General features: G+C 40.1%; 1 protein-coding gene across 1 annotated transcript in view; it reads left to right on the plus strand.

Moving 5' to 3' along the window:
• Positions 1–1,217: 1,217 nt before the first annotated feature.
• The window catches only part of TTC6 (tetratricopeptide repeat domain 6), a 196,240-nt gene continuing 174,624 nt past the window's right edge, over positions 1,218–22,833 (plus strand). Inside the window, 1 exon segment of the mRNA XM_030763459.2 lies at positions 1,218–2,188. Within this exon segment, the coding sequence (XP_030619319.2) occupies positions 1,244–2,188 (945 nt within the window). The 5' untranslated portion in view covers positions 1,218–1,243.

Raw genomic sequence — 22,833 nt, forward strand, 5'->3', positions numbered from 1 at the left:
CACCTGTGAGTGTCAGAAGACTGTCATTAGCCATTCTCTATTTGTATTTCTTGTTATCTTGGCTTTTGGTATTGATCCCAGAGCTTTCAAGATCTCAAGATTCACTTGTAATCATTGATAGCTGGCTCTGCTGAATAGCATAAGTTTTTCTTTTATATTGTGATAATACACATAAACATAAAGTTTACCATCTTAACAGTTTTTAAGTGTAAAGTTCAGTGACTAGCAACAGCTTTCTTATGTACTTGGTTATGACCAAGACTTCATAAAAGCGATTCAAAGTTGCTATTTTATTTATTCCTAGTCATTGGCCAGATCCTATCAGTTTTACCTTATATAGTATTTTCACTCGGCTGTTACCAAACCCAGGCCTTAGGCCTTGCAGACTCATACCTGCCCTCTCTCTATTCTTTCTCCCACTTAACATTAGTATGCCCCAAGCCCCAGAACCTATCAAGCCACTTTTCTGTTAAAAGTTTTTGAATGGTTTCCAGTAGCCCATAGAAAAAGTACAAACACTTGGCATTCAAGGCCTCCTGATCTCACTGCAGCCTACCTTGTGGCTGATCACCTCTCGCCCTTCATACACTCTGCTTTATTTCTTGTCAAACATTGAGGCAAGTGGGCTGGGTAAGAAATGGAGACACCTGGGACCAGCTGGAGAAGTAAAGGGAAATTGCTACCCTGCCACGAGAGTAGGGATTTGGGTCTTGAATTGCCAGAGCCTTAATTTTTTTTTTTTTACAGAGAAACTGCCAATCTGCATTTTTATATGAAAATCTCTCAATTTAAAATTGTTGGCTACGAATTAATATTTTTGAAAAACCCTGAGCAATTGGAAAACATGTTTGCAGGTAGGATCGAGGCCACATTTGACCTCTGTTCTCTCTTCTTGGCAGGGTTACTTTAGATTTTCTAGGCCTATGTGGAGTGTGGTCTCTCTTGCCTGGAATTGGGGCACTACATTATAGTCTAAAGAAACGTTAAAGTAAACCCAGTAGGGGTTTCGGAAACTCTCACTGTGAAAATGTTACTGATTTAAAGGTTTTTCATTATTCCTGTGAAAAGGCCAATAGTTGGACTTAAAATGATATAAACGAATACTACCCATCGTGCTTCAGCAAGCACAGTGAGTGCTCTACCATGAGAAGCTTTTTTGAGCTGGAATTTTGTTTATCAGTAGTTTTCATGTATGTATGTATAATATTAATTTACTGTTATTTCACAGGACAAATTAGTCCAGATGTCCACGATTTCTAAGCACTTTGGACTGAAATACAAAGAAGAATCGTACATCTTTAAAGAGCTTGAGAAAGTTCGCAAGGAGACTAAAAAGGAATTTCTCCGATTCAAGGAGAAGTTGGCCTCCAAGCCGGCTGTGGGTGAAGTCCCTGTTTTCGGCCTCCGGGTCCCCGGTCCGGCCCGGCATGGGGGGAAGTGGAGCGTTTCCCGCGCCAGACCCCAAAAGCCACCAGGCTCCCCTCGGGCCAAAGGCCGTGCGCCCCTCGCTGCGGCCCTCCCGCAGCCGGCGCCCCGAGGCGCAGCGCGGACCCCGGGCCCGAGCGAGGCGGCCGCTTCCGGGAAAACCCGGCCCTTCTGCCCCCAGGACTTCTACTTGCGGAGCTCCGCGTTCCTCCGGCACCGGCCCCAGAAGAAGCCGCCGGTCATCGCCTCCAGGGCGGGCACGTCCAGACCCGTGGTCCTGATGCCGCCACCTGCGCCCAGGGGGAAGGTCCGGGCGCACCAGGGCGCCAGGAGCCCACGGCCCGCGGGCTCCAAGCCGGTCCTCGACCCGGCCGGGGGCCGCGACGCGAGCCAGGAGCCGGCTCGGCTCGCGGAGGCCCGCAAGGCCAGAGAGAAGAAGGGCGGCTCCCTGTCCGGAGACGAGGGAGAGTCGGAGGCGGCCGGCCGGCGGAGTGAAGTGAGGATTCACACCCGCTTCCTGCGCGAGGGCTCGCGCGGCGAGTCGCGGGAAGCCCCCGTGTCGGTTTCCAAAACCGACCGCGAGAGCAATCCGCCGAGTGACGCGCGGGAGGCCGCACCGCAGGCCCCGCAGCCCGTGCGAGCGCTCCCGGCATCCATCGAGATCATCGCCTCGCTTCAGTCCGAGGCCCAGCTGGCCTCCGACCCGAGCATCAAAGAGCTCATCCAAAGCGTCCTCGGCCAGAACTACGACATTAAAATGGAAGTAGGTGACCCAAAAGGGGAGTAGTATTTCTCCTGGGTAAATGTAACTTAAGGATACAAACATAAAATAAGTGCATGTGGTGTGTTATAAGCTAGACAAAACGCTGGGGTGTTATTCAGGTTCTTTGAATTTTCCATCGAGGGAGTATATCCTCTTTAAAAAGTTAAAATAATTGAGAGTATATTTCAAAAACTGGTACAAAGAACATTAGTTTTTAGACCTGAGTAATGCATCACTGGTAACCTTTCCTCGAAGTCTTTGTGATTATTTAGTATTGATTTAGCAGATGTTTTATATGAAAGAGTCTTTTTCTGTACAGTTTATTATTATGAACAGTGAATCTATATCTTAAGAAGATCAGTATATTACTAATAAGTTGAATTTATAAGAGTTCTGTACTGTTTTCAGTGAAAACCGTTCTCTTAAAATATCTTTAAAAAATTTACTTTCTAGGTCTTCCCAATTGTAGAGACTATAAGTGATTATTTGTCCCAATGACAACCCCATCAGGTGGGTACCCATGAAAGCCCCATTTTACATAAGAGGCTTCCTGGCTTTCGTGAGGTTAAGAGGATTGGCTCACAGTCCTGCAACTAAGGCAGAGCAGAGCTGGGATTCCATCCCAGCCGGTCACACCCCAGAGAGTAGACTGGAACCATGCCAGGGCTGGCTATTTGTTGATTGTGATGTGTCCCCAGGAGGGAGCAAAGCTAGATAGGGTCATAGTTTAAGATATTTTGTTCATTATATAGACTTTGCCTTGACAGGGACCTTCAAAGTAAAAATAATAGCAGGGGAATCTGAGTCCTACACAGAAAGAGAGAGAGGGAGAGAGGGAGGGAAGAAGGGAAGGAGGAAAGGACAGAGAGAGAGAGAGAGAGAGAGTTTTTTTTTGGGAGAATGGCACTTAGGGGGGAAGAAGATTCTATTACTGTTCTTGGCTGCAGCTCCAAACCTCTTGTTAGTACACAGAACACTGCTGCCACATTATGTCTTTAAAATAGTTTCAGCCCAGAATATACTCTTGGCTGTGATTTAAGGAATGTGATCCTAAAGCCCATTAGGGAAACAAAAACGTGTAAGGACAAGAGTCCCCAGTGTCATCTTTGACCTAATGTTTGTCGGCAGAATGGGACAAATGTTTTCAGTTAAGACCCATACCTCGATACGGTTACTGAACAAGATCAGTGTGACTGCTCAGGCCGTTTCAAAATGGGTATTTCTAATTAGGTTTTCTGTGGGCCTAACAGAAAATGAATCAGGGATGCACACTGGAGAGCCTCAATGGAGAGAACAAAGCCTCATTGCCTGCCCCTGTGAGAAGAACTCTGTGACATAGTCAAGGCATGTGACATGAAGAGGGGCCTATATTAGAAGCTGGCTCGAGGTCCTGTACAGTTGGGGAAAGTTACACTTTTAGAGCAAGGCCCCATAGAGGAAGTACATTTTGAAGGGTTCAAATAGAATAGAATATAAGAAGGGAGTGTATCAGTGACGAATGGGCCCTGGGACAGTGAATTCTGTTCTTTCTGGTATTCCATTTCTCTTGTGTATCCTTTTTTGGTGCTACCTGCATTGTTTTATGTAGGAGAGTGGCCTGAAGGATTAGGGTCAGAAGCCAGGGTCACTAACTAGCCCCGCATTGTAAGACTTGGCCAGTTTCAAATGCCTCAGTCCCATACTGCCTTCCATTGTATTGATTTTTTTGTGTAGCTAGATTTTGTTCTTGCTTTTAAAACTTTGCCTCTGCCTGCCCCCCACCCAACAATTCCGGAAGATGGAGCTTTGCATTATCTTGGTTTCAGAAGTTTTATTAGGGTGAGAAAAGAACAATGGGGAATTTGTCGAAATGGCTGTGGCTGGGTAGGTAAGAGAAAGCAATGAGAATGCAAGTGTAAAAGTGGTATCTAAATTATGATATTAAAAATTCTTAAGATTACAATAAGGACACTTGTTTTAAACATTTGGAGTGTATATAAACAATGTTCTCTCCATGATAAGCAAGGAATATGGTTCTTTACTTTAGACATCTTAATTTGGAGCCAGTCCCTGGAGGGAAAGCCAAAGTATAAGACAGTCCTGGCAGGGTGTGCTGTCTCTGTTCAGAGTTTGGGCAGAGCCCTTTCAGACCTAGCATTCAGAGTTCCACAAACAATTACATAGGCCAAAAGGTGCACAGAATATCTAAAGATTAAACTCAGCTGTCAAATATAGGTCAAACATCTAAACCAGGGTTTCTCAACCTTGGCACTTAACTTTTTGTTTGAATAATCCTTCGTTGTGGGTGGCTGTCCTGTAATTGTAGGATGTTTAGAATTATCCCTGGCCTCTACCCAGTAGATGCCAGTAGTATGATCTTCTCATCACCCTCCCCACCACCAAGTCATAACAATTGGAATATCTCTAGATGTTGCTGAATGAGACCCTGGGGAGAAGGGCAGAATCGCTCCCCTTTTAACCTCCCATCTAGTTAGGAACTACTGTCTTAAACAGTATGCATAGACTATGGCAGGAGGGATAGAAATGTTATAAGGTCCTTTGTTTGTTTTACTGAGGAGTTCAATACTATCACTCACAAAATACATTCTAATTATATGAGACTGAAGTTCAGAGACTACCTTCCAGATATTAATTGAGGATGAAGGAATCAGCCCATCCTGGCTTCTGTCATGTGTAGTTGTTTTTGACCATATAGCTCAAAAGAAAAATGGCTTAACATGACCCAGGTAAGAGGGAATTCATGTTCCAAGGTCTTCTTTAAACAAATAATGTATAGCTCACAAGCAAATGTTTTATCATAAAACTTATGTCTGCCTTTAACTTTAGGGAAGATGAAATAGATGTACTTTTCCCTCTTCTTCCTGCTAAGTACAACTAAGTACAAACCTTAGATGTTATTTATAAAACAAACATGAGAAGACTCCAAAAGGTAGAGAGAAGCAGACTGGCTAGGGACTTTGGGATCCAAGGAATCACATAACCTGATGAGTTCTCAGGTTTTCTTTTGGTCTCATGTCTGCCAGATTTGGAGCTAAAGAAGCTGGCAACCTAAGAATGCCAATGGGTGCAGACAGAAAAAGCCCCAGCAAAAGCCTGCTCTCTTTAGCTAAGGATCAAGAAAGGGGCAGCCTAGCAAGATGAAACTTTTAGACAGTAACTGTGCTACTTTAGTCAAACACCACAGAAAAACCTATGGCCCTATCCCCACCCCTGCCACCCAGGGCTGAGGGGGGAGCCTAAACTTCCACTCTTACCAGGCTGAAACAAGGTACCCCAACTCCTTCCCTAATGATGTGGTGTTAGTGGAGAGTCAAGCCTTTCAACACTGCCTGGCAGTAAAGAGGCTACCCTACCCACCCACCTCGCCCCCGTAGTGTCACTGGACACCTTGTAGGGAACGGTGATGAGAGACTTCTGTCCCTCCCCACCAGAATGGTATCAGTAGAGGCCTAGTGGGGGCCAGAACTCCTACTCCCGCCCAGCAATAGCAGGGAGCCCCTTACCTCTGGTGCCAGTGGAGACCAAGCTGGGAATTTGGACCACTATCCCTACCTGGCAGTAATGAGGCAGCCTTGGCCCTCCTCCTACTGCCCCTACTAGAGCAGTTTCAGAGGAATGTTTAAATAAGATCCAGACTCTCATAATACCCCAAATGTCCAGGTTTCAATAGAAAATCACTTGTCATACCAAGAACTGAGAACATTTAGACTTGGAAGAAAAAAAGAATGAATACCAATATTGAGATGACTGCGATGTTAGAATTATCTGACAAAGATTTTAAAGAGGCCATCAAAAAAAAAAAAAAAAAGCCCCAATGAGCAGTAATAATGAGCACACTTGGAACAATGAGAAAAAGAGAAAGTCTTAGCAGAGAAATAGAAAGTCTCAGTAAAGAAACAGAACATATAAAGAGAACCAAAGAAAAATTTTAGAACTAAAAAATACAGTAATTGAAATAAAACTCAATGGATGGCTCAAAAATGGAACGGAGGGGAGACAGTGGAAAGAATCAGTGAACACAAGGATGGAACAATACAATTTTCTCAGTCTGAACAACAGAGAGACAATAGACTGGGGGAAAAAAAATAGAGCCTCAGGGACTTGTGGGACTATAACAGAAGATCTAACCTTCCTGCCATCAAAGTTCTGGAAAATGACAAAAGCCCAAACCAAAGAAACCCAAAGGAATCCACACCAAAACATGTAATAGTCAAACTTTTGAAAACTAAAGAAAAAGAAAAAGTCTTTGAAAGCAATGAGAGAGAAACAATGTGTTACGTATAGGGAAAAGCAACTTGAATGATGGAATTTCTCACTGGAAACCATGGAGGCCAGAAGGATTGGCACAGTATTTTCAAATGCTGAAAGAAAAGAACTGTCCACCCAAAATCCTGTATCTAGGCAAATTATCCTTCAAGAATGTAGGGAAAATCAAGACATTCTCAGATGAAGGAAAGCTAAGAGAATTTGTCACTTGCAGTCTTACCCTAAAAGGATGACTAAAGGAAGTTCTCTAAACAGAAAGGAATGATTAGAAGAAAGGACTTGGAACAAACACCAGGAATAAAGAAAGAATATAATAAGCAAAAACTATGGCTAAATACAATAGACATTCCTCCTCCTGAGCTTTTCAAATGTATTTGATGGTTGATGCTGAAATTATAATGCTGTTTGATGTGATTTTAAATGTATGTAGAGGAAATATTTCAGACAATTATAAATAGGGGAAGGTAAATAGATATAAAGGGAATATGGTTTCTATAGTTCACAGTAATTGGAAAATAACAATTCCAGTAGACTGTAATAAGTTATGTATATATAATGTACTATCTGGAGCAATGACCAAAAAAGCTATACAAAGAGATTCACTCAAAAAACATTATAGATAAATCAAAATAGAATTAAAAAATTTTAAGTAACCCACAGGAAGGCAGGTAAAAAGTAAACATAAGCAAAAAGCAGAGAATAAAAAGAAAACAAGGAATAAAGTAGCAGTTTCAAACTCAAATATATCGATAGTGACATTAAAGGTAAATGGTCTACATATACTGATTGAAAGCAGAGATTGGCAAGTGGATTCCATATATAACCCAACTATATATTGTTTACAAGAAACATACTTCCAGTATAATGATATAGGCAGGTTTAAAATAAAGCATGAAAAAGACATCAGGCACACCTTCTTCAAAAGAAAATAGGAGGGGCTATATTAATTTCAGTTAAAGTAGACTTCAGAACAAAGAAAATTACTAGAGACACAATGGGCATTATAATATGATAAAAGGTTCAATCCATTAAGAGACAAAGCAATCCTAAATTTGTATGAACCAAACAACAGAGCTGAAAAAATATGTGAAGTAAAAACTGAAAGGAGAAATAGATGAATCTACAGTCATAGTTGAAGATGTCAACACCCTTCTTTCAACAATTGATAGAAAACTAGATAGAAATTTCCCAAGAATATAGAACTCAACAATACCATCAAACATCAGGATCGAGTGTACATTTTTAGAACACTGCACCTAACAGCAGCAGAAGGCACATTTTTGTCACTGTCCATGTGGCATATACTAAGACCATATCTGGTCCATAAAAATGAACGTCAGTAAGTTGAAAAGCATTGACATCAGGGGAGACTTTCAAGATGGCAGAGGAGTAAGACGTGGAGATCATCTTCCTCCCCACAGACACATCAGAAATACATCTACGTGTGGAACAACTCCTACAGAACACCTACTGAACGCTGGCAGAAGACCTCAGACTTCCCAAAAGGCAAGAAATTCCCCACGTACCTGGGTAGGGCAAAAGAAAAAAGAAAAAACAGAGACAAAAGAATAGGGATGGGACCTGCACCTCTGGGAGGGAGCTGTGAAGGAGGAAAATTTTCCACACACTAGGAAACTCCTTTAAGAGCGGAGATGGGGGGTGGCTGGGGCGGGGAAGCTTTGGAGCCATGGAGGAGAGTGCAGCAACAGGGGTGCAGAGGGCAAAGCAGAGAGATTCCCGCACAGAGGATCAGTGCTGACCAGCACTCACCAGCCTGAGAGGCTTCTCTGCTCACCTGCTGGGATGGGTGGGGGCTGGGAGCTGAGGCTCTGGCGTTGGAGGTCAGATCCCAGGGAGAGGACTGGGGTTGGCGGTGTGAACACAGCCTGAAGGGGGCTAGTGCACCACAGCTAGCCGGGAGGGAGTTTGGGGAAAAGTCTGAAACTGCCTAAGGGGCAAGAGACCATTGTTTTGGGGTGTGTGAAGAGAGGGGATTCAGAGCACCACCTAAACAAGCTCCAGAGATGGGCATGAGCTGTGGCTATCAGCACGAACACCAGAGACAGGCATGAAATGCTAACACTGTTGCTTCAGCCACCAAGAATCCTGTGTGCAAGCACGGGTCACTATCCACACCTCCCCTCCCGGGAGCCTGTGCAGCCTGCCACTGCCAGGGTCCCGTGATTGAGGGACAACTTCCCTGGGACAACACACGGCGCACCTCAGGCTGGTGCAACATCACGCTGGCCTCTGCCTGCCACAGGCTCGTCCCACATCCGTACCCCTCCCTCCCCCCGGCCTGAGTGAGCCAGAGCCCCCTAATCAGCTGCTACTTTAACACCATCCTGTCTGGGTGGGGAACAGATGCCCTCAGGTGACCTACAAACAGAGGGGGCCCAAATCCAAAGCTGAACCTCAGGAGCTGTGCAAACAAAGAAGATAAAGGAAAATTCACTGTGCAGCCTCAGGAGCAGCGGATTAAACCTCCACAATAAACTTGATGTACCCTGCATCTGTGGAATACCTGAATAGACAACGAATCATCCCAAAATTGATGCGGTGGACTTTGGGAGCAACTGTAGACTTGGGGTTTGCTTTCTGGGTCTAATTCGTTTCTGGTTTTGTGTTTATCTTAGTTTAGTACTTAGAGCTTATTATCATTGGTAGATTTGTTTATTGATTTGGTTACACTCTTTTTTTAAAATATATATATATATATATTTTCCCTTTTCTCCTTTTTGTGAGTGTGTATGCCTGTGCTTCTCTGTGTGATTTTGTCTGTATAGCTTTGCTTTTACCATTTGTCCTAGGGTTCTGTCTGTCTGATTTTTTTTTTTTTAGTATGGTTTCTAGCACTTGTTATCATTGGTGGATTTGTTTTTTGGTTTGGTTGCTCAGACTTCCCAAAACCTGTGTGGCTGACAGGGCCTTGGTGCTCTGGCCAGGTATCAGGCCTGTGCCTCTGAGGTGGGAGAGCTGAGTTCAGGACATTGGTCAACCAGAGACCTCCCGGCTCCATGTAATATCAGATGGCGAAAGCTCTCCCAGAGATCTCCATCTCAACACTAAGACCCACCTCCACTCAAAGACCAGCAAGCTACAGTGCTGGAAACCCTAGACCAAACAACTAGCAAGACAGGAACACAATGCCACTGATTAGCAGAGAGGCTGCCTAAAATCATAATAAGCTCACAGACACCCCAAAACACACCACCGGATGTGGTCCTGCCCACCAGAAAGACAAGATCCAGCTTCATCCACCAGAACACAGGCACCAGTCCCCTCCACCAGGAAGCCTACACAACCCACTGAACCAACCTTAGCCACTGGGGGCAGACACCAAAAACACAGGGAACTACAAACCTGCAGCCTGTGAAAAGGAGACCCCAAACACAGTAAGTTAAGCAAAATGAGAAGACAGAGAAACAGACATCAGATGAAGGAGCAAGGTAAAAACCCACCAGCCCAAACAAATGAAGAGGAAGTAGGCAGTCTACCTGAAAAAGAATTCAGAGTAATGATAGTAAAGATGATCCAAAATCTTAGAAATAGAATGGAGAAAATACAAGAAACGTTTAACAAGGACCTAGAAGAACTAAAGAGCAAACAAAAAATGATGAACAACACAATAAATGAAATGAAAGATTCTCTAGAAGGAATCAATAGCAGAAAAACTGAGGCAGAAGAACAGATAAGTGACCTGGAAGATAAAATAGTGGAAATAACTACCACAGAGCAGATTAAAGAAAAAAGAATGAAAAGAATTGAGGACAGACTCAGAGACCTCTGGGACAACATTAAATGCACCAACATTCAAATCTTAGAGGTCTCAGAAGAAGAAGAGAGAAAGAAAGGGACTGAGAAAATATTTGAAGAGATTATAGTTGAAAAGTTCCCTAATATGGGAAAGGAAATAGTCAATCAAGTCCAGGAAATGCAGAGAGGCCCATACAGGATAAATCTAAGGAGAAACACACCAAGACACATATTAATCAAACTATCAAAAATTAAATACAAAGAAAAATATTGAAAACAGCAAGGGAGAGGCTTCCCTGGTGACGCAGTAGTTGAGAGTCTGCCTGTCAATGCAGGGGACACAGGTTCGTGTCCTGGTCTGGGAAGATCCCACGTGCTGTGGAGCGGCTGGGCCCGTGAGCCATGGCTGCTGAGCCTGCACGTCCGGAGCCTGTACTCTGCAACGGGAGAGGCCACAACAGTGAGAAGCCCGCGTACAGCAAAAAAAAAAAAAGCAAGGGAAAAGCAACAAATAACATACAAGGGAATCCCCATAAGGTTAAGAGCTGATCTTTCAGCAGAAACTCTCCAAGCCAGAAGGGAGCGGCAGGGCATATTTAAAGTGATGAAAGGGAAAAACCTACAACCAAGATTACTCTACCCAGCAAGGATCTCATTCAGATTCGTCAGAGAAATCAAAAGTTTTACAGACAAGCAAAAGCTAAGAGAATTCAGCACCACCAAACCAGTTTTACAACAAATGCTAAAGGAACCTCTCTAGGCAGGAAACACAAGAGAAGGAAAAGACCTACAATAACAAATCGAAAACAATTAAGAAAATGCGAATAGGCACATACATATCGGTAACTACCTTAAATGTAAATGGATTAAATGCTCCAACCAAAAGACACAGACTGGCTGAGTGGATACAAAACCAAGACCCATATATATGCTGTGTACAAGAAACCCACTTCAGACCTAGGGACACATACAGACTGAAAGTGAAGGGATGGAAAGAGATACTCCATGCAAATAGAAATCAAAAGAAAGCTGGAGTAGCAATTCCCATATCAGACAAAATAGACTTTAAAATAAAGACTATTAGAAGAGACAAAGAAGGACACTACATAATGCCCAAGGGCTCAATCCAAGAAGAAGATATAACAGTTGTAAATATTTATGCACCCAACATAGGAGCACTTCAATACATAAGGCAAATGCTAACAGCCATAAAAGGGGAAATCGACAGTAACACAATAATAGTAGGGGACTTTAACATCCCACATTCACCAATGGACAGATCAACCAAAATGAAAATAAATAAGGAAACACAAGCTTTAAATGATACATTAAACAAGATGGACTTAATTGATATTTATAGGACATTCCATCCAGAAACTACAGAATACACTTTCTTCTCAAGTGCTCATGGAACATTCTCCAGGATAGATAATATCTTGGGTCACAAATCAAACCTTGGTAGATATAAGAAAATTGAAATCGTATCAGGTTATCTTTTCTGACAACAATGCTATGAGACTAGATATCAATTACAGGAAAAAAATCTGTAAGAAATACAAACACATGGAGGCTAAACATGTTTATTTAAATAACCAAGAGATCACTGAAGAAATCAAAGAGGAAATCAAAAATTACCAAGAAAAAAATGACAATGAAAACACGACGGCCCAAAACCTATGGGATGCCACAAAAGCAGTTCTAAGAGGGATGCCTATAGCAATACAATCCTACCTCAAGAAACAAGAAACATCTCAAATAAACAACCTAACCTTACACCTAGAGCAAATAGAGAAAGAAGATCAAAGAAACCCCAAAGTTAGCAGAAGGAAAGAAATCATAAATATCAGATCAGAAGTAAAGGAAAAAGAAATGAAGGAAACAATAGCAAAGATCAGTAAAACTAAACCTGGTTCTTTGAGAAGATAAACAAAATTGATAAACCTTTAGCCAGACACATCAAGAAAAAAAGGGAGAAGACTCAAATCAATAGAATTAGGAATGAACAAGGAGAAGTAACAACTGACACTGCAGAAATACAAAGGATCATGAGAGATTACTACAAGCAACTATATGCCAATAAAATGGACAACCTGGAAGAAATGGACAAATTCTTAGAAAAACACAACCTTCCGAGACTGAACCAGGAAGAAATAGAAAATATAAACAGACCAATCACAAGCACTGAAATTGCAGCTGTGATTAAAAATCTTCCAACAAACAAAAGCCCAGGACCAGATGGCTTCACAGGCAAATTCTATCAAACATTTAGAGAAGAGCTAATACCTATCCTCCTCAAGCTCTTCCAAAATATAGCAGAGGGAAGAACACTCCCAAGCTCATTCTACGAGGCCACCATCACCCTGATACCAATACCAGACAAAGGTGTCACAAAGAAAGCAAACTACAGGCCAATATCCCTGATGAACATAGATGCAAAAATCCTCAACAAAATACTAGCAAACAGAATCCAACAGCACATTAAAAGGATCATGCACCATGATCAAGTGGGGTTTACCCCAGGAATGCAAGGATTCTTCTGTATATGCAAATCAATCAATGTGATAAACCATATTAACAAATTGAAGAAGAAAAACCATATGATCATCTCCATAGATGCAGAAAATGCTTTTGACAAAATTTAACACCCATTTATGATAAAAACCTTCCAGAAAGTAGGCACAGAGGGAACTTACCTCAACATAATAAAGGCGATATATGACAAACCCACAGCCAACATTGTTCTCAATGGTGAAAAAGTGAAACCATTTCTTCTAAGGTCAAGAACAAGACAAAGTTGTCCACTCTCACCACTACTATTCAACGTAGTTTTGGAAGTTTTAGCCACAGCAATCAGAGAAGAAAAACAAGTAAAAGGAATCCAAATCAGAAAAGAAGAAGTAAAACTGTCACTTTGCAGATGACACGATACTCTTCATGGAGAATCCTAAAGATGCTACCAGAAAACCACTAGAGCTAATTAATGAATTTGGTAAAGTAGCAGGATACAAAATTAACACACAAAAATCTCTTGCATTCCTATACACTAGTGATGAAAAATCTGAAAGAGAAATAAAGGAAACACTCCCATTTACCATTGCAACAATAAGAATAAAATACCTAGATGTAAACCTACCTAAGGAGACAAAAGATCTGTGTGCAGAAAGCTATGACACTGATGAAAAAAATTAAAGATGATACCAACAGATGGAGAGATATACCATGTTCTTAGATTGGAAGAATCAACATTGTGAAAATGACTATAGTACCCAAAGCAATCTACAGATTCAATGCAATCCCTGTCAAACTACCAGTGGCATTTTTCACAGAACTAGAACAAAAAATTTCACAATTTTTCTGGAAACATAAAAGACCCATAATAGCCAAAGCAATCTTGAGAAAGAAAACGGAGCTGGAGGAATCAGGCTCCTGGACTTTAAGACTATACTACAAAGCTACAGTAATCAAGACAGTATGTTACTGGCACAAAAACAGAAATATAGATCAATGGAACAGGATAGAAAGCCCAGAGATAAACCCATGCACATATGGTCACCTTATCTTTGATAGAATCGGTAAGAATATACAATGGAGAAAAGACAGCCTCTTCAATAAGTGGTGCTGGGAAAACTGGACAGCTACATGTAAAAGAATGCAATTGGAACACTCCCTAACATCATACACAAAAATAACCTCAAAATGGATTAAACACCTAAATGTAAGGCCGGACACTATAAAACTCCTAGAGGAAAACATAGGCAGAACACTCTATGACATAAATCACAGTAAGATCCTTTTTGACCCACCTCCTAGAGAAATGGAAATAAAAACAAAAACAAACAAATGGGATTTAATTAAACTTAAAAGTTTTTTCACAGCAAAGGAAACCATAAACAAGATGAAAAGACCACCCTCAGAATGGGAGAAAATATTTGCAAATGAAGCAACTGACAAAGGATTAATCTCCAAAATTTACAAGCAGCTCAATATCAAAAAGCAAACAACCCAATCCAAAAATGGGCAAAAGACCTAAATAGACATTTCTCCAAAGAAGATATACAGATTGCCAACAAACACATGAAAGGATGCTCAACAACATTAATCATTAGAGAAATGCAAATCAAAACTACAATGAGGTGTCACCTCACACCAGTCAGAATGGCCATCATGAAAAAATCTACAAACAATAAATGCTGGAGAGGGTGTGGAGAAAAGGGAACCCTCTTGCACTGTTGGTTGGAATGGAAATTGATACAGCCACTATGGAGAACAGTATGGAGGTTCCTTAAAAAACTAAAAATAGAACTATAATACAACGCAGAAATCCCACTACTGGGCATATACCCTGAGAAAACCGTAATTCAAAGAGAGTCATGTACCACAATGTTCATTGCAGCTCTATTTACAATAGCCAGGACATGGAAGCAACCTAAGTGTCCATTGACAGATGAATGGATCAATAAGATGGGGCACATATATAGAATGGAATATTACTCAGCCATAAAAGGAAACGAAATTGAGTTATTTGTAGTGAGGTGGATGGACCTAGAGTCTGTCATACGGAGTGACGTAAGTCAGAAGGAGAAAAACAAATACCATATGCTAACATATATATGGAATTAAAAAAAAATGGTTCTGAAGAACCTAGGGGCAGGACAGGAATAAAGACACAGATGTAGAGAATGGACATGAGGACACGGGGAGGGGGAAGGGGAAGCTGTGACGAAGTGAGAGAGTGGCATGGACATATATACACTACCAAATGTAAAATAGATAGCTAGTGGGAAACAGCCACATAGCACAGGGAGATCAGCTCAGTGCTTTGTGACCACCTAGAGGGGTGGGATAGGGAAGGTGGGAGGGAGACACAAGAGGGAGGAGATGTGGGGATATATGTATATGTAGAGCTGACTCACTTCGTTATACAGCTGAAACTAACACAGCATTACAAAGCAACTGTACTCCAATAAAGGTGTTAAAAAAAAAAAGAATTGACTCATATAGAGTGTGTTCTCTGCTCGTAATGGAATCAAACTAGAAATTAATAACAGACTGTTAATAAGAAAATCTCCAAACACTTGGGAACTAAACATTAGAGTTCTAAATAATCCGTGGGTCAATGGGGAAGCCTCAGCGAATTTTAAAAAATTGAACTAAATTAAAATAAAAGTACAAAATATCAAAATTTATGGGACAGAGGTAAAGCAGTGCATTTTTCCTAGAGAAATGAAAATTTATATTCAAAGAAAAACCTGAGATGAATGTTCATAGACGCTTGTAGTACTTAATAACCAAAAACTAGAAATAACCCAGATGTCCTTCAAGGGGTAAATGGTCATATATTACTCAGTAATAAAAAGAAATAAAGTATTGATAGCTGCAACAATTTGGATGAATCCCCAGAAAATTATGCTGAAGCAAAAAATCCAATCTCAAAATGTTACATACTGTATAATTCCATTTATACAACATTCTTAAAATGACTAAATTCTAGGAATGGAGAACAGATTTGTGTCTGCCAGGGGTTGAGGACAGGCTTGGAGTAGGGGACGGTGAGAGGGAAGTATGTATAGCTTTAGAAAGGCGACATGGGAAAGCCTCATGGTGATGGAGATGTTTTGTATCTTGATTGTGTCAGTGTCAGTATCCTGCCTGTGATTTTGTATTATAGTTTTGCGTGATATTCCCATTGGGGAAAGCTGATAAAGGGTACATGGGATATCTCTGTATTATTTGCTACAAGTGAATATGAATCTACAATTACTTCAAAACAGAAACTTTAATTAAAATGTTACCAGATTCTTTATAAAGTTTATTTTTACAAGTTTTAAGAAGAAACATAGGGAAACAGTAATAAATTCTCTTCTAAATCCCCTTTAACTCACCAACAGTAACCGATACTTGTTGTTTATCCTTCTATTTATCTTAAGTCTTTAGTACAAATGTGTACACATAATACATATATAGGGTTTTTTCTTATAAAAATAAGAACATATGGTACACATTATTCTGCAGCTTATTTTTTGACACACATCAATGGAGATTGATTTTTAATTTATTCTTTTAAATAGCTGTATAGTATTTAAACATTTTAAATAGTATTTAAACATTTCCTTGGCCCTTTGCTTTTCAAATTTTATGTTTCCCTATCCTAGGAACAAAGTTTTGCTCATTGGAGGTATAAATCAGGGAACCTACCAGGATCTGGGCAAAGAAAAGCAATCTATTGTTTGAATGTCACCAGTGCAATTGGGAGGGACTAGTTTGGACAAATCTTTTCTCTTCAGAGTGACAGATGCATTTATTACACTTTTCTTTTACACATTCCCTTTGTGCAGTACTTTTTTGTTTTCATAGATGTTAACAGCTTAAAGTAGTACAAATGATGTAATGATTAAGAAGTTCCTTGATTTACAGTTTTTTTTTCCTGTGAAGTTTTAAAGTCTTTCAGATAACATTTAGATGCCTTCAATAAATACAAAATGCTTATGTGTTTAATTTCATTCATTTTTAAAGTGTGGAAAATATTATTTTTATTAGTTTTTGAGAGAAAATTCCTATTCCTTTAGCTGGTTTGGTTGTAATAATAATTTTGAACCAAGCTAGGAGTTGCTCCTTTAAAATAAACTTATTCTTGGTTGGATACAAGCACATTTTATTTTCCATGAGGATTTTTTTTCAAGATTGAAATACAGAGTTACTTGAAAAATGAAATGCTAATTTATTATAGAATTCAGGTGTACTTTTTTCCTGATTGTTAGTACAGATACTGCCCAGCAATGATTTTTTTCTTTTGCCTGTTTGTGTAATAAAGTCTCTTAATTTAGACTATAAAGGACAAATGAATTGGAATCTTGAAAGTAATCCATTTTCACATATGCCACGGTTTGAGTACACATGAGGTTTTTATTTGTTTGGCCGTGCCACATAAATTGCAGGATCTTAGCTCCTTGACCAGGGATCGAACCTCGGCCCCTGGCAGTGAGAGCACCAAGTCCTAACCACTGGGCAGCCAGGGAATCCCCAAGAATTTTTAAATGTTAGCGAAATAATTGCTTTTTTCTGGTTACTTTGGGTACAGTTATTTGTATAGTTAGGATAAAGACGTTTCCCCTCTATGGATTGTTATTTCAATACATAACTCAGTTTTAACTTTGATTTCCTAATGTAGACTTTTTTTAAAATAGATCTTTATTGGAGTATAATTGCTTCACAGTACTGTGTTAGTTTCTGTTGTACACCAAAGTGGATCAGCCATATGCATACACATGTCCCCATATCCCCTCCCTCTTGAGCCTCCCTCCCATCCTTCCAATCCCACCCCTCTAGGTCATCGCAAAGCACCGAGCTGATCTCCCTGTGTTATGCTGCTGCTTCCCACTAGCTAACTATTTTACTTTCGGTAGTGTATACATGTTGATGCTACTCTCACTTCACCCCAGCATACCCCTCCCACCCCGTGTCCTCAAGTCCATTCTCTATGTGTACATTTTTATTCCTGCCCTGCAACTAGGTTCATCAGTAACATTTCTTTTTTTTTAGATTCCATATGCTTTAGCATATGGTATTTGTTTTCTCTTTCTGACTTGCTTCACTCTGTATGACAGAATCTGGGTCCATCCACCTCACTGCACATAACTCAATTTCGTTTTTTTTATGGCTGAGTAATACTCCATTGTATATATGTGCCACATCTTCTTTATCCATTTATCTGTCGGTGGACATTTAGGTTTGTTCCATGTCCTGGCTATTGTAAATAGTGCTGCAATGAACATTGTGGTACATGTCTCTTTTTGAATTATGGTTTTCTTAGGATATATGACCAGTAGTGGGATTGCTGGGTCATATGGTAGTTCCATTTTTAGTTTTTTAAGGAACCTCCATACTGTTTTCTATAGTGGTTGTTTCAATTTACATTCCCACCAACAGTGCAGGAGGGTTCCCTTTTCACCACATCCTTTCCAGCATTTATTATTTGTAGATTTTTTGGTGATGGCCATTCTGACTGGTGTGAGGTGATACCTCATTGCATTTTGATTTTCATTTCTCTAATAATTAGATGTTGAGCATTTTTTCATGTGCCTCTTGGCCACCTGTATGTCTTCCTTGGTGAAATGTCTATTTAGGTTTTCTGCCCATCTTTTACTTGGATTGTTTGTTTTTTGATATTGAGCTCCATGAGCTGTTTGTATATTGTGGAGATTAATCCTTTGTCTGTTGCTTCATTTGCAAATATTTTCTCCCATTCTGATGGTTGTCTTTTCATCTTGTTTATGGTTTCCTTTGCTGTGCAAAGGCTTTTAAGTTTAATTAAGTCCCATTTGTTTATTTTTGTTTTTATTTCCGTTACTCTAGGAGGTGGGTCAAAAAAGATCTTACTGTGGTTTATGTCAAAGCGTGTTTTTCCTATGTTTTCTTCTAAGAGTTTTGTAGTGTCCAGTCTTACATTTAGGTCTTTAATCCATTTGGAGTTTATTTTTGTGTATGGTGTTAGGGAGTATTCTAATTTCATTCTTTTACATGTAGCTGTCCAGTTTTCCCAGCACCACTTATTGAAGAGGCTGTCTTTTCTCCATTGTATGTTCTTGGCTCCTTTGTCATAAATTAGGTGACCATATGTGCATGGGTTTATCTCTGGGCATTCTATCCTGTACCATTGATCTATATTTCTGTTTTTGTGCCAGTACCATACTGTTCTGACAACTCTAGCTTTGTAGTATAGTCTGAGATCAGGGAGCGTGATTCCTCCAGCTCCATTCTTTCGCAAGATTGTTTTTGCTATTCAGGATCTTTTGTGTTTCCATGTAAATCTTAAAAAATTTTGTTACAGTTCTTATATGGTGATATTTAACTGAAAGAAAAATTGGTACCTGGAAGTGGGGTACTGTTGTAACAAAATCATGTGGCATTTGGTAAATAGTAAATATATGTACAGTTTCCTGGGGAGAGGATCAATAACTTTAATTAAATCCTTATAAGGATATAAGGCCTACAAAAAAGATTAAGAACCCTTGATCTTAATATATCTCAATAAAATTTTTAGTGTAAGATGTGGTAGATAAAATATGATCGTACATTCTTTTTGCTCTAATTTAAAAATTTCATTAACAACCAGAAACTCATCCATGGAGAACGTCAAGTTAAGAATCCTTGGCTTGAGTATTGGTATGTTTTCATTAACTTTCAGTTTACCCTCTCCATCTGCAGATACAGTTCTTTATTTACCTTATTAAAATTGTTTTTCACTGGATATTTGGGTAGTTAGGATTAAGCCATTCCCCTCTGTGGCCTGTTATTTCAATACACAACTCAATTTTAACTTTGATTTCCTAATATAGACCTTTTTAATGCTTTTAAATTTTAAGGACTAGTCCAAGGGCTTAGAATCTCCTCCAGTGGGTGGTGAGGTGGGTACAGCTGATAAACTGCATGTTTAAAATATAGCACTAATTGCCACCTTAACACTGTAGAGTTTGGGTCCATTTATGATACCTTCAAGTCATGATTTTTACCTATTCTGTGTAAAATGAGAGGAAAGAGTTTATGCAGTTCAAAGCAGTTTTAAAAAACATAAAGTTGATATTAGGGCTTAGAGTAATATGGCTACCTTGACAGCAGATTGAAGCAACTGAATGTCCCAGTTAGGTTACATGTTGACTTATTGTACACAGTGAGTCGTTTATTTTTTATTACTGAAAACTACAGTATTTGGTTGTGATTTAAGTCAGTCATTCTGTAGCTGTAAACAGCCTGCAGCTAGGCAGCTGTATTCTTTACAATGCTTGTTTTAAAGCATAATAGGTAAACGTGGATTTTAAGGATGGGTAGATAAATAGTTTTGACAGGAAAATCAAAATCTTGAGAATTAGCCAACTACAATCATGTTTAAGCATCTTTCATCCCAAATGGAAGTAATCTAATAGACTGTGCAGCACATTATCCAGTATGTATGATAGTATCCAGCACACTATCCAGCACATTATCCAACATGTATGTCATTTTGGGGAGAATATTCTTTCACAAGTACCTGGTTTCCTTAGTCCACTGTAAAGTGCACTGCATCTTTTTTTTTTTTTGAAAAGAGAGAATCTGTCACTGTACTTAGCACCAGCTGTACAACAGAAATAGCTCCTGGCACCACCTTCAAGAAAAAAACCAAAAATACTGTTTAAATATTCTAATTTCAAAATGTTGATGTTCTCCTTCCCTAAGGCACAGTTAAGAGGCCCCAGAGTAAAGCTGGTAACCCTGAGGGCTGTGCCTTGGAAACGATGTGTCTGTGTCTCTGTGGGGCAGTGACGGTGGGTGGCGTCGCTCCGAGGCAGCCAGCTGCTCAATGGCACAGTGGACTTTCTTTGCAGTTTCTTCAAATTCTTTCTGCTTATTGTTGGCTCCCTTTGCAATTTTGTTCTTGGCTCTTTCTTTATCCTGTTTCAAAAATTCGCTGAGGGTTAATTCTTCAAACTGCTTCTTGACAGAAAGGAAAGCACAACCAGATGAATGCTTTTTATGTTATTCTATAGGGTCGTCATCTGGCTCCCAGCCTTCTAACTCCTTGAAGCAGAAGAAACACTGAGCCAGGTCGGGCTCGTTCTCAGTGGGACAGTGGACAAAGCCGGCGGCGGCCATCTGCAAAGGAGAGCTCGGCTCAGGCCCCAGCGTGGAGGGGTTCTCCCGGGATCTGGGAGCCCACAGAGGGCTGCACTGCATCTTGGTCTCACTATAGAGAAGGATGGCTTGACACATCAGCCATATTTATTATCTGTACGAGTTTTTTTGAACATAGTAGGAAAAAGGTTAAATTCTTAGTCTATTGCATTGAAACTAAAAATAATACATTCTCATTTAATAAATTTTCTTTTACATATTTTACTTTGTGTCCTTATATGGAAAAGGACTTTCAGAGTCCTGTGATAAATTTTTCCGTAGTGAAATTTTTCCGTAGTGTTTTCTTACCTTCATTTTTCATTAAAATAGTGTCTGGAGGTGGAAGATAACCTAATTAACTTTGTATTATACATTAGATAACACAACTGAGACCCAATGGGAGAAAGTGACTTTTGCAAGGCCGTACAGCCAATTAGCATAGTTGGGATCAGAACCAATTTAGTTCCTTTGACAACGAGACCAGAATTGTTTTTATTCTTACTACATCATGTTGATGGCACTTCCTTTTCCTCTTTTGCTCCATCTTCCTTTCTTTTTTCCCTCCTTATTGTCTTAAGACTCAGACCCCAGGTAACCAGAATTACTTCTCATTATGAGTTTTCCCCTCTCAGATCCCTGTGATGACTCTGCATTTAGTGAGAGGCCCATCACACTCTCCTGTCCTGAGATGGCCACCCATAGCCTCTTGCTGGTGACTTCTAAACCCAACACACTTAGGCCTGGGAGGTCAGCAAGAAGCAAGGATTTGCTGCTCACAGAGCAGTGTGGTGGTGGTAGAGATGGTGTGTGTGGAATGGGACTTGGGCTAAGATTGTGTCAGAAAGGGAAAGAATACAGGTGGGATGAATTATAGGTAGTGACGGCATAGTTGATTATATGATCACTAACCAGTTATACATAATCAAGTACCACTGATTCTGCCAACTTAGGTTGCTGTTAATATGAATAAAAGATGAAATTGCCATTATCTGCCATCTCTCGTGGCAGAATAACAGTCTGACCCATGTCTACTTCATCTTATTAGCTTTATTTTATTTTAAAATCTTTTAGCTATTCTCAAGGTGAAGAAATGCCTGCATGTACTTTTTCTTTCTAGCCCAGTGGTATAGGTTATGAGTCCCCATCCTTTTGGGGAAGGAGAGCTTCTTTTGACATAGTTGAAATATTATCTGTGATGGATTGGGGTCTTGCTGAGACTCCTCGACTTGAGAGAATGGAGTGTGTCAGTGGCTTTACCAAGAACTCCCAACAGCTAGGAGGAAGAGTCAACGCTTTGGATATTATCTAAGTAAGACTGCAGGATTGCCATGATCACATGTTAATTGGCATTCTGGTCATCAGATTTGGCCAGTCTTGATAATGAGTAAAATCCCCTGCATCCTCCACCCCTTTCCCACTTTTTAAATTGGTAGTCTATCTTCTTTTTAGATCTCACAGATAATACAGTAAATAAAATTCCTGTCCTTTGCTTGGCTTACTACAAATTTATTAGGCACACAGGAGGAGATTATAATAAAGCCAGACCTCATCATTTCAGCCAGATTTCCCCTCAAGAACATCTCTAGTATCAAGCTCTTCATCTCTTAATCATTGGAAATAGGGTTTTGAAGAAATGAAAGATTGAGACAGCTGGGACACTTTTCATTGTTCTGATTTCATTACGCTGTTGAGACCTGCCTAGATGTACAGTCTTTGACAATCAATTATTACTCTGGAAAGTGATTATTAAACAGTTCACTGAATTATGGCTTTTTATGCATGACTCTGTTCTATTGCTCTTTAGGGTTAAGTGAAAAAGCTTATTAAATATCCATTTACAATGGAATCTTTGAAAATGCTAAATGGAATGCATAATTCATATAGGTTGTCACTAGTACAATGCCAAATCAGTTTAGCCCAATATCAAGTATCAAGGAAATGGGAGTAAGTGGCAGTCGTAATAGAACTAGTTCAGGGCA

The sequence above is a fragment of the Delphinapterus leucas genome, chromosome 2 (assembly GCF_059928025.1).
Source record: "Delphinapterus leucas isolate spDelLeu-1000000601 "Yukka" chromosome 2, BTC_Dleu_Yukka2, whole genome shotgun sequence".
Classification (NCBI taxonomy): Eukaryota; Metazoa; Chordata; class Mammalia; order Artiodactyla; family Monodontidae; genus Delphinapterus; species Delphinapterus leucas.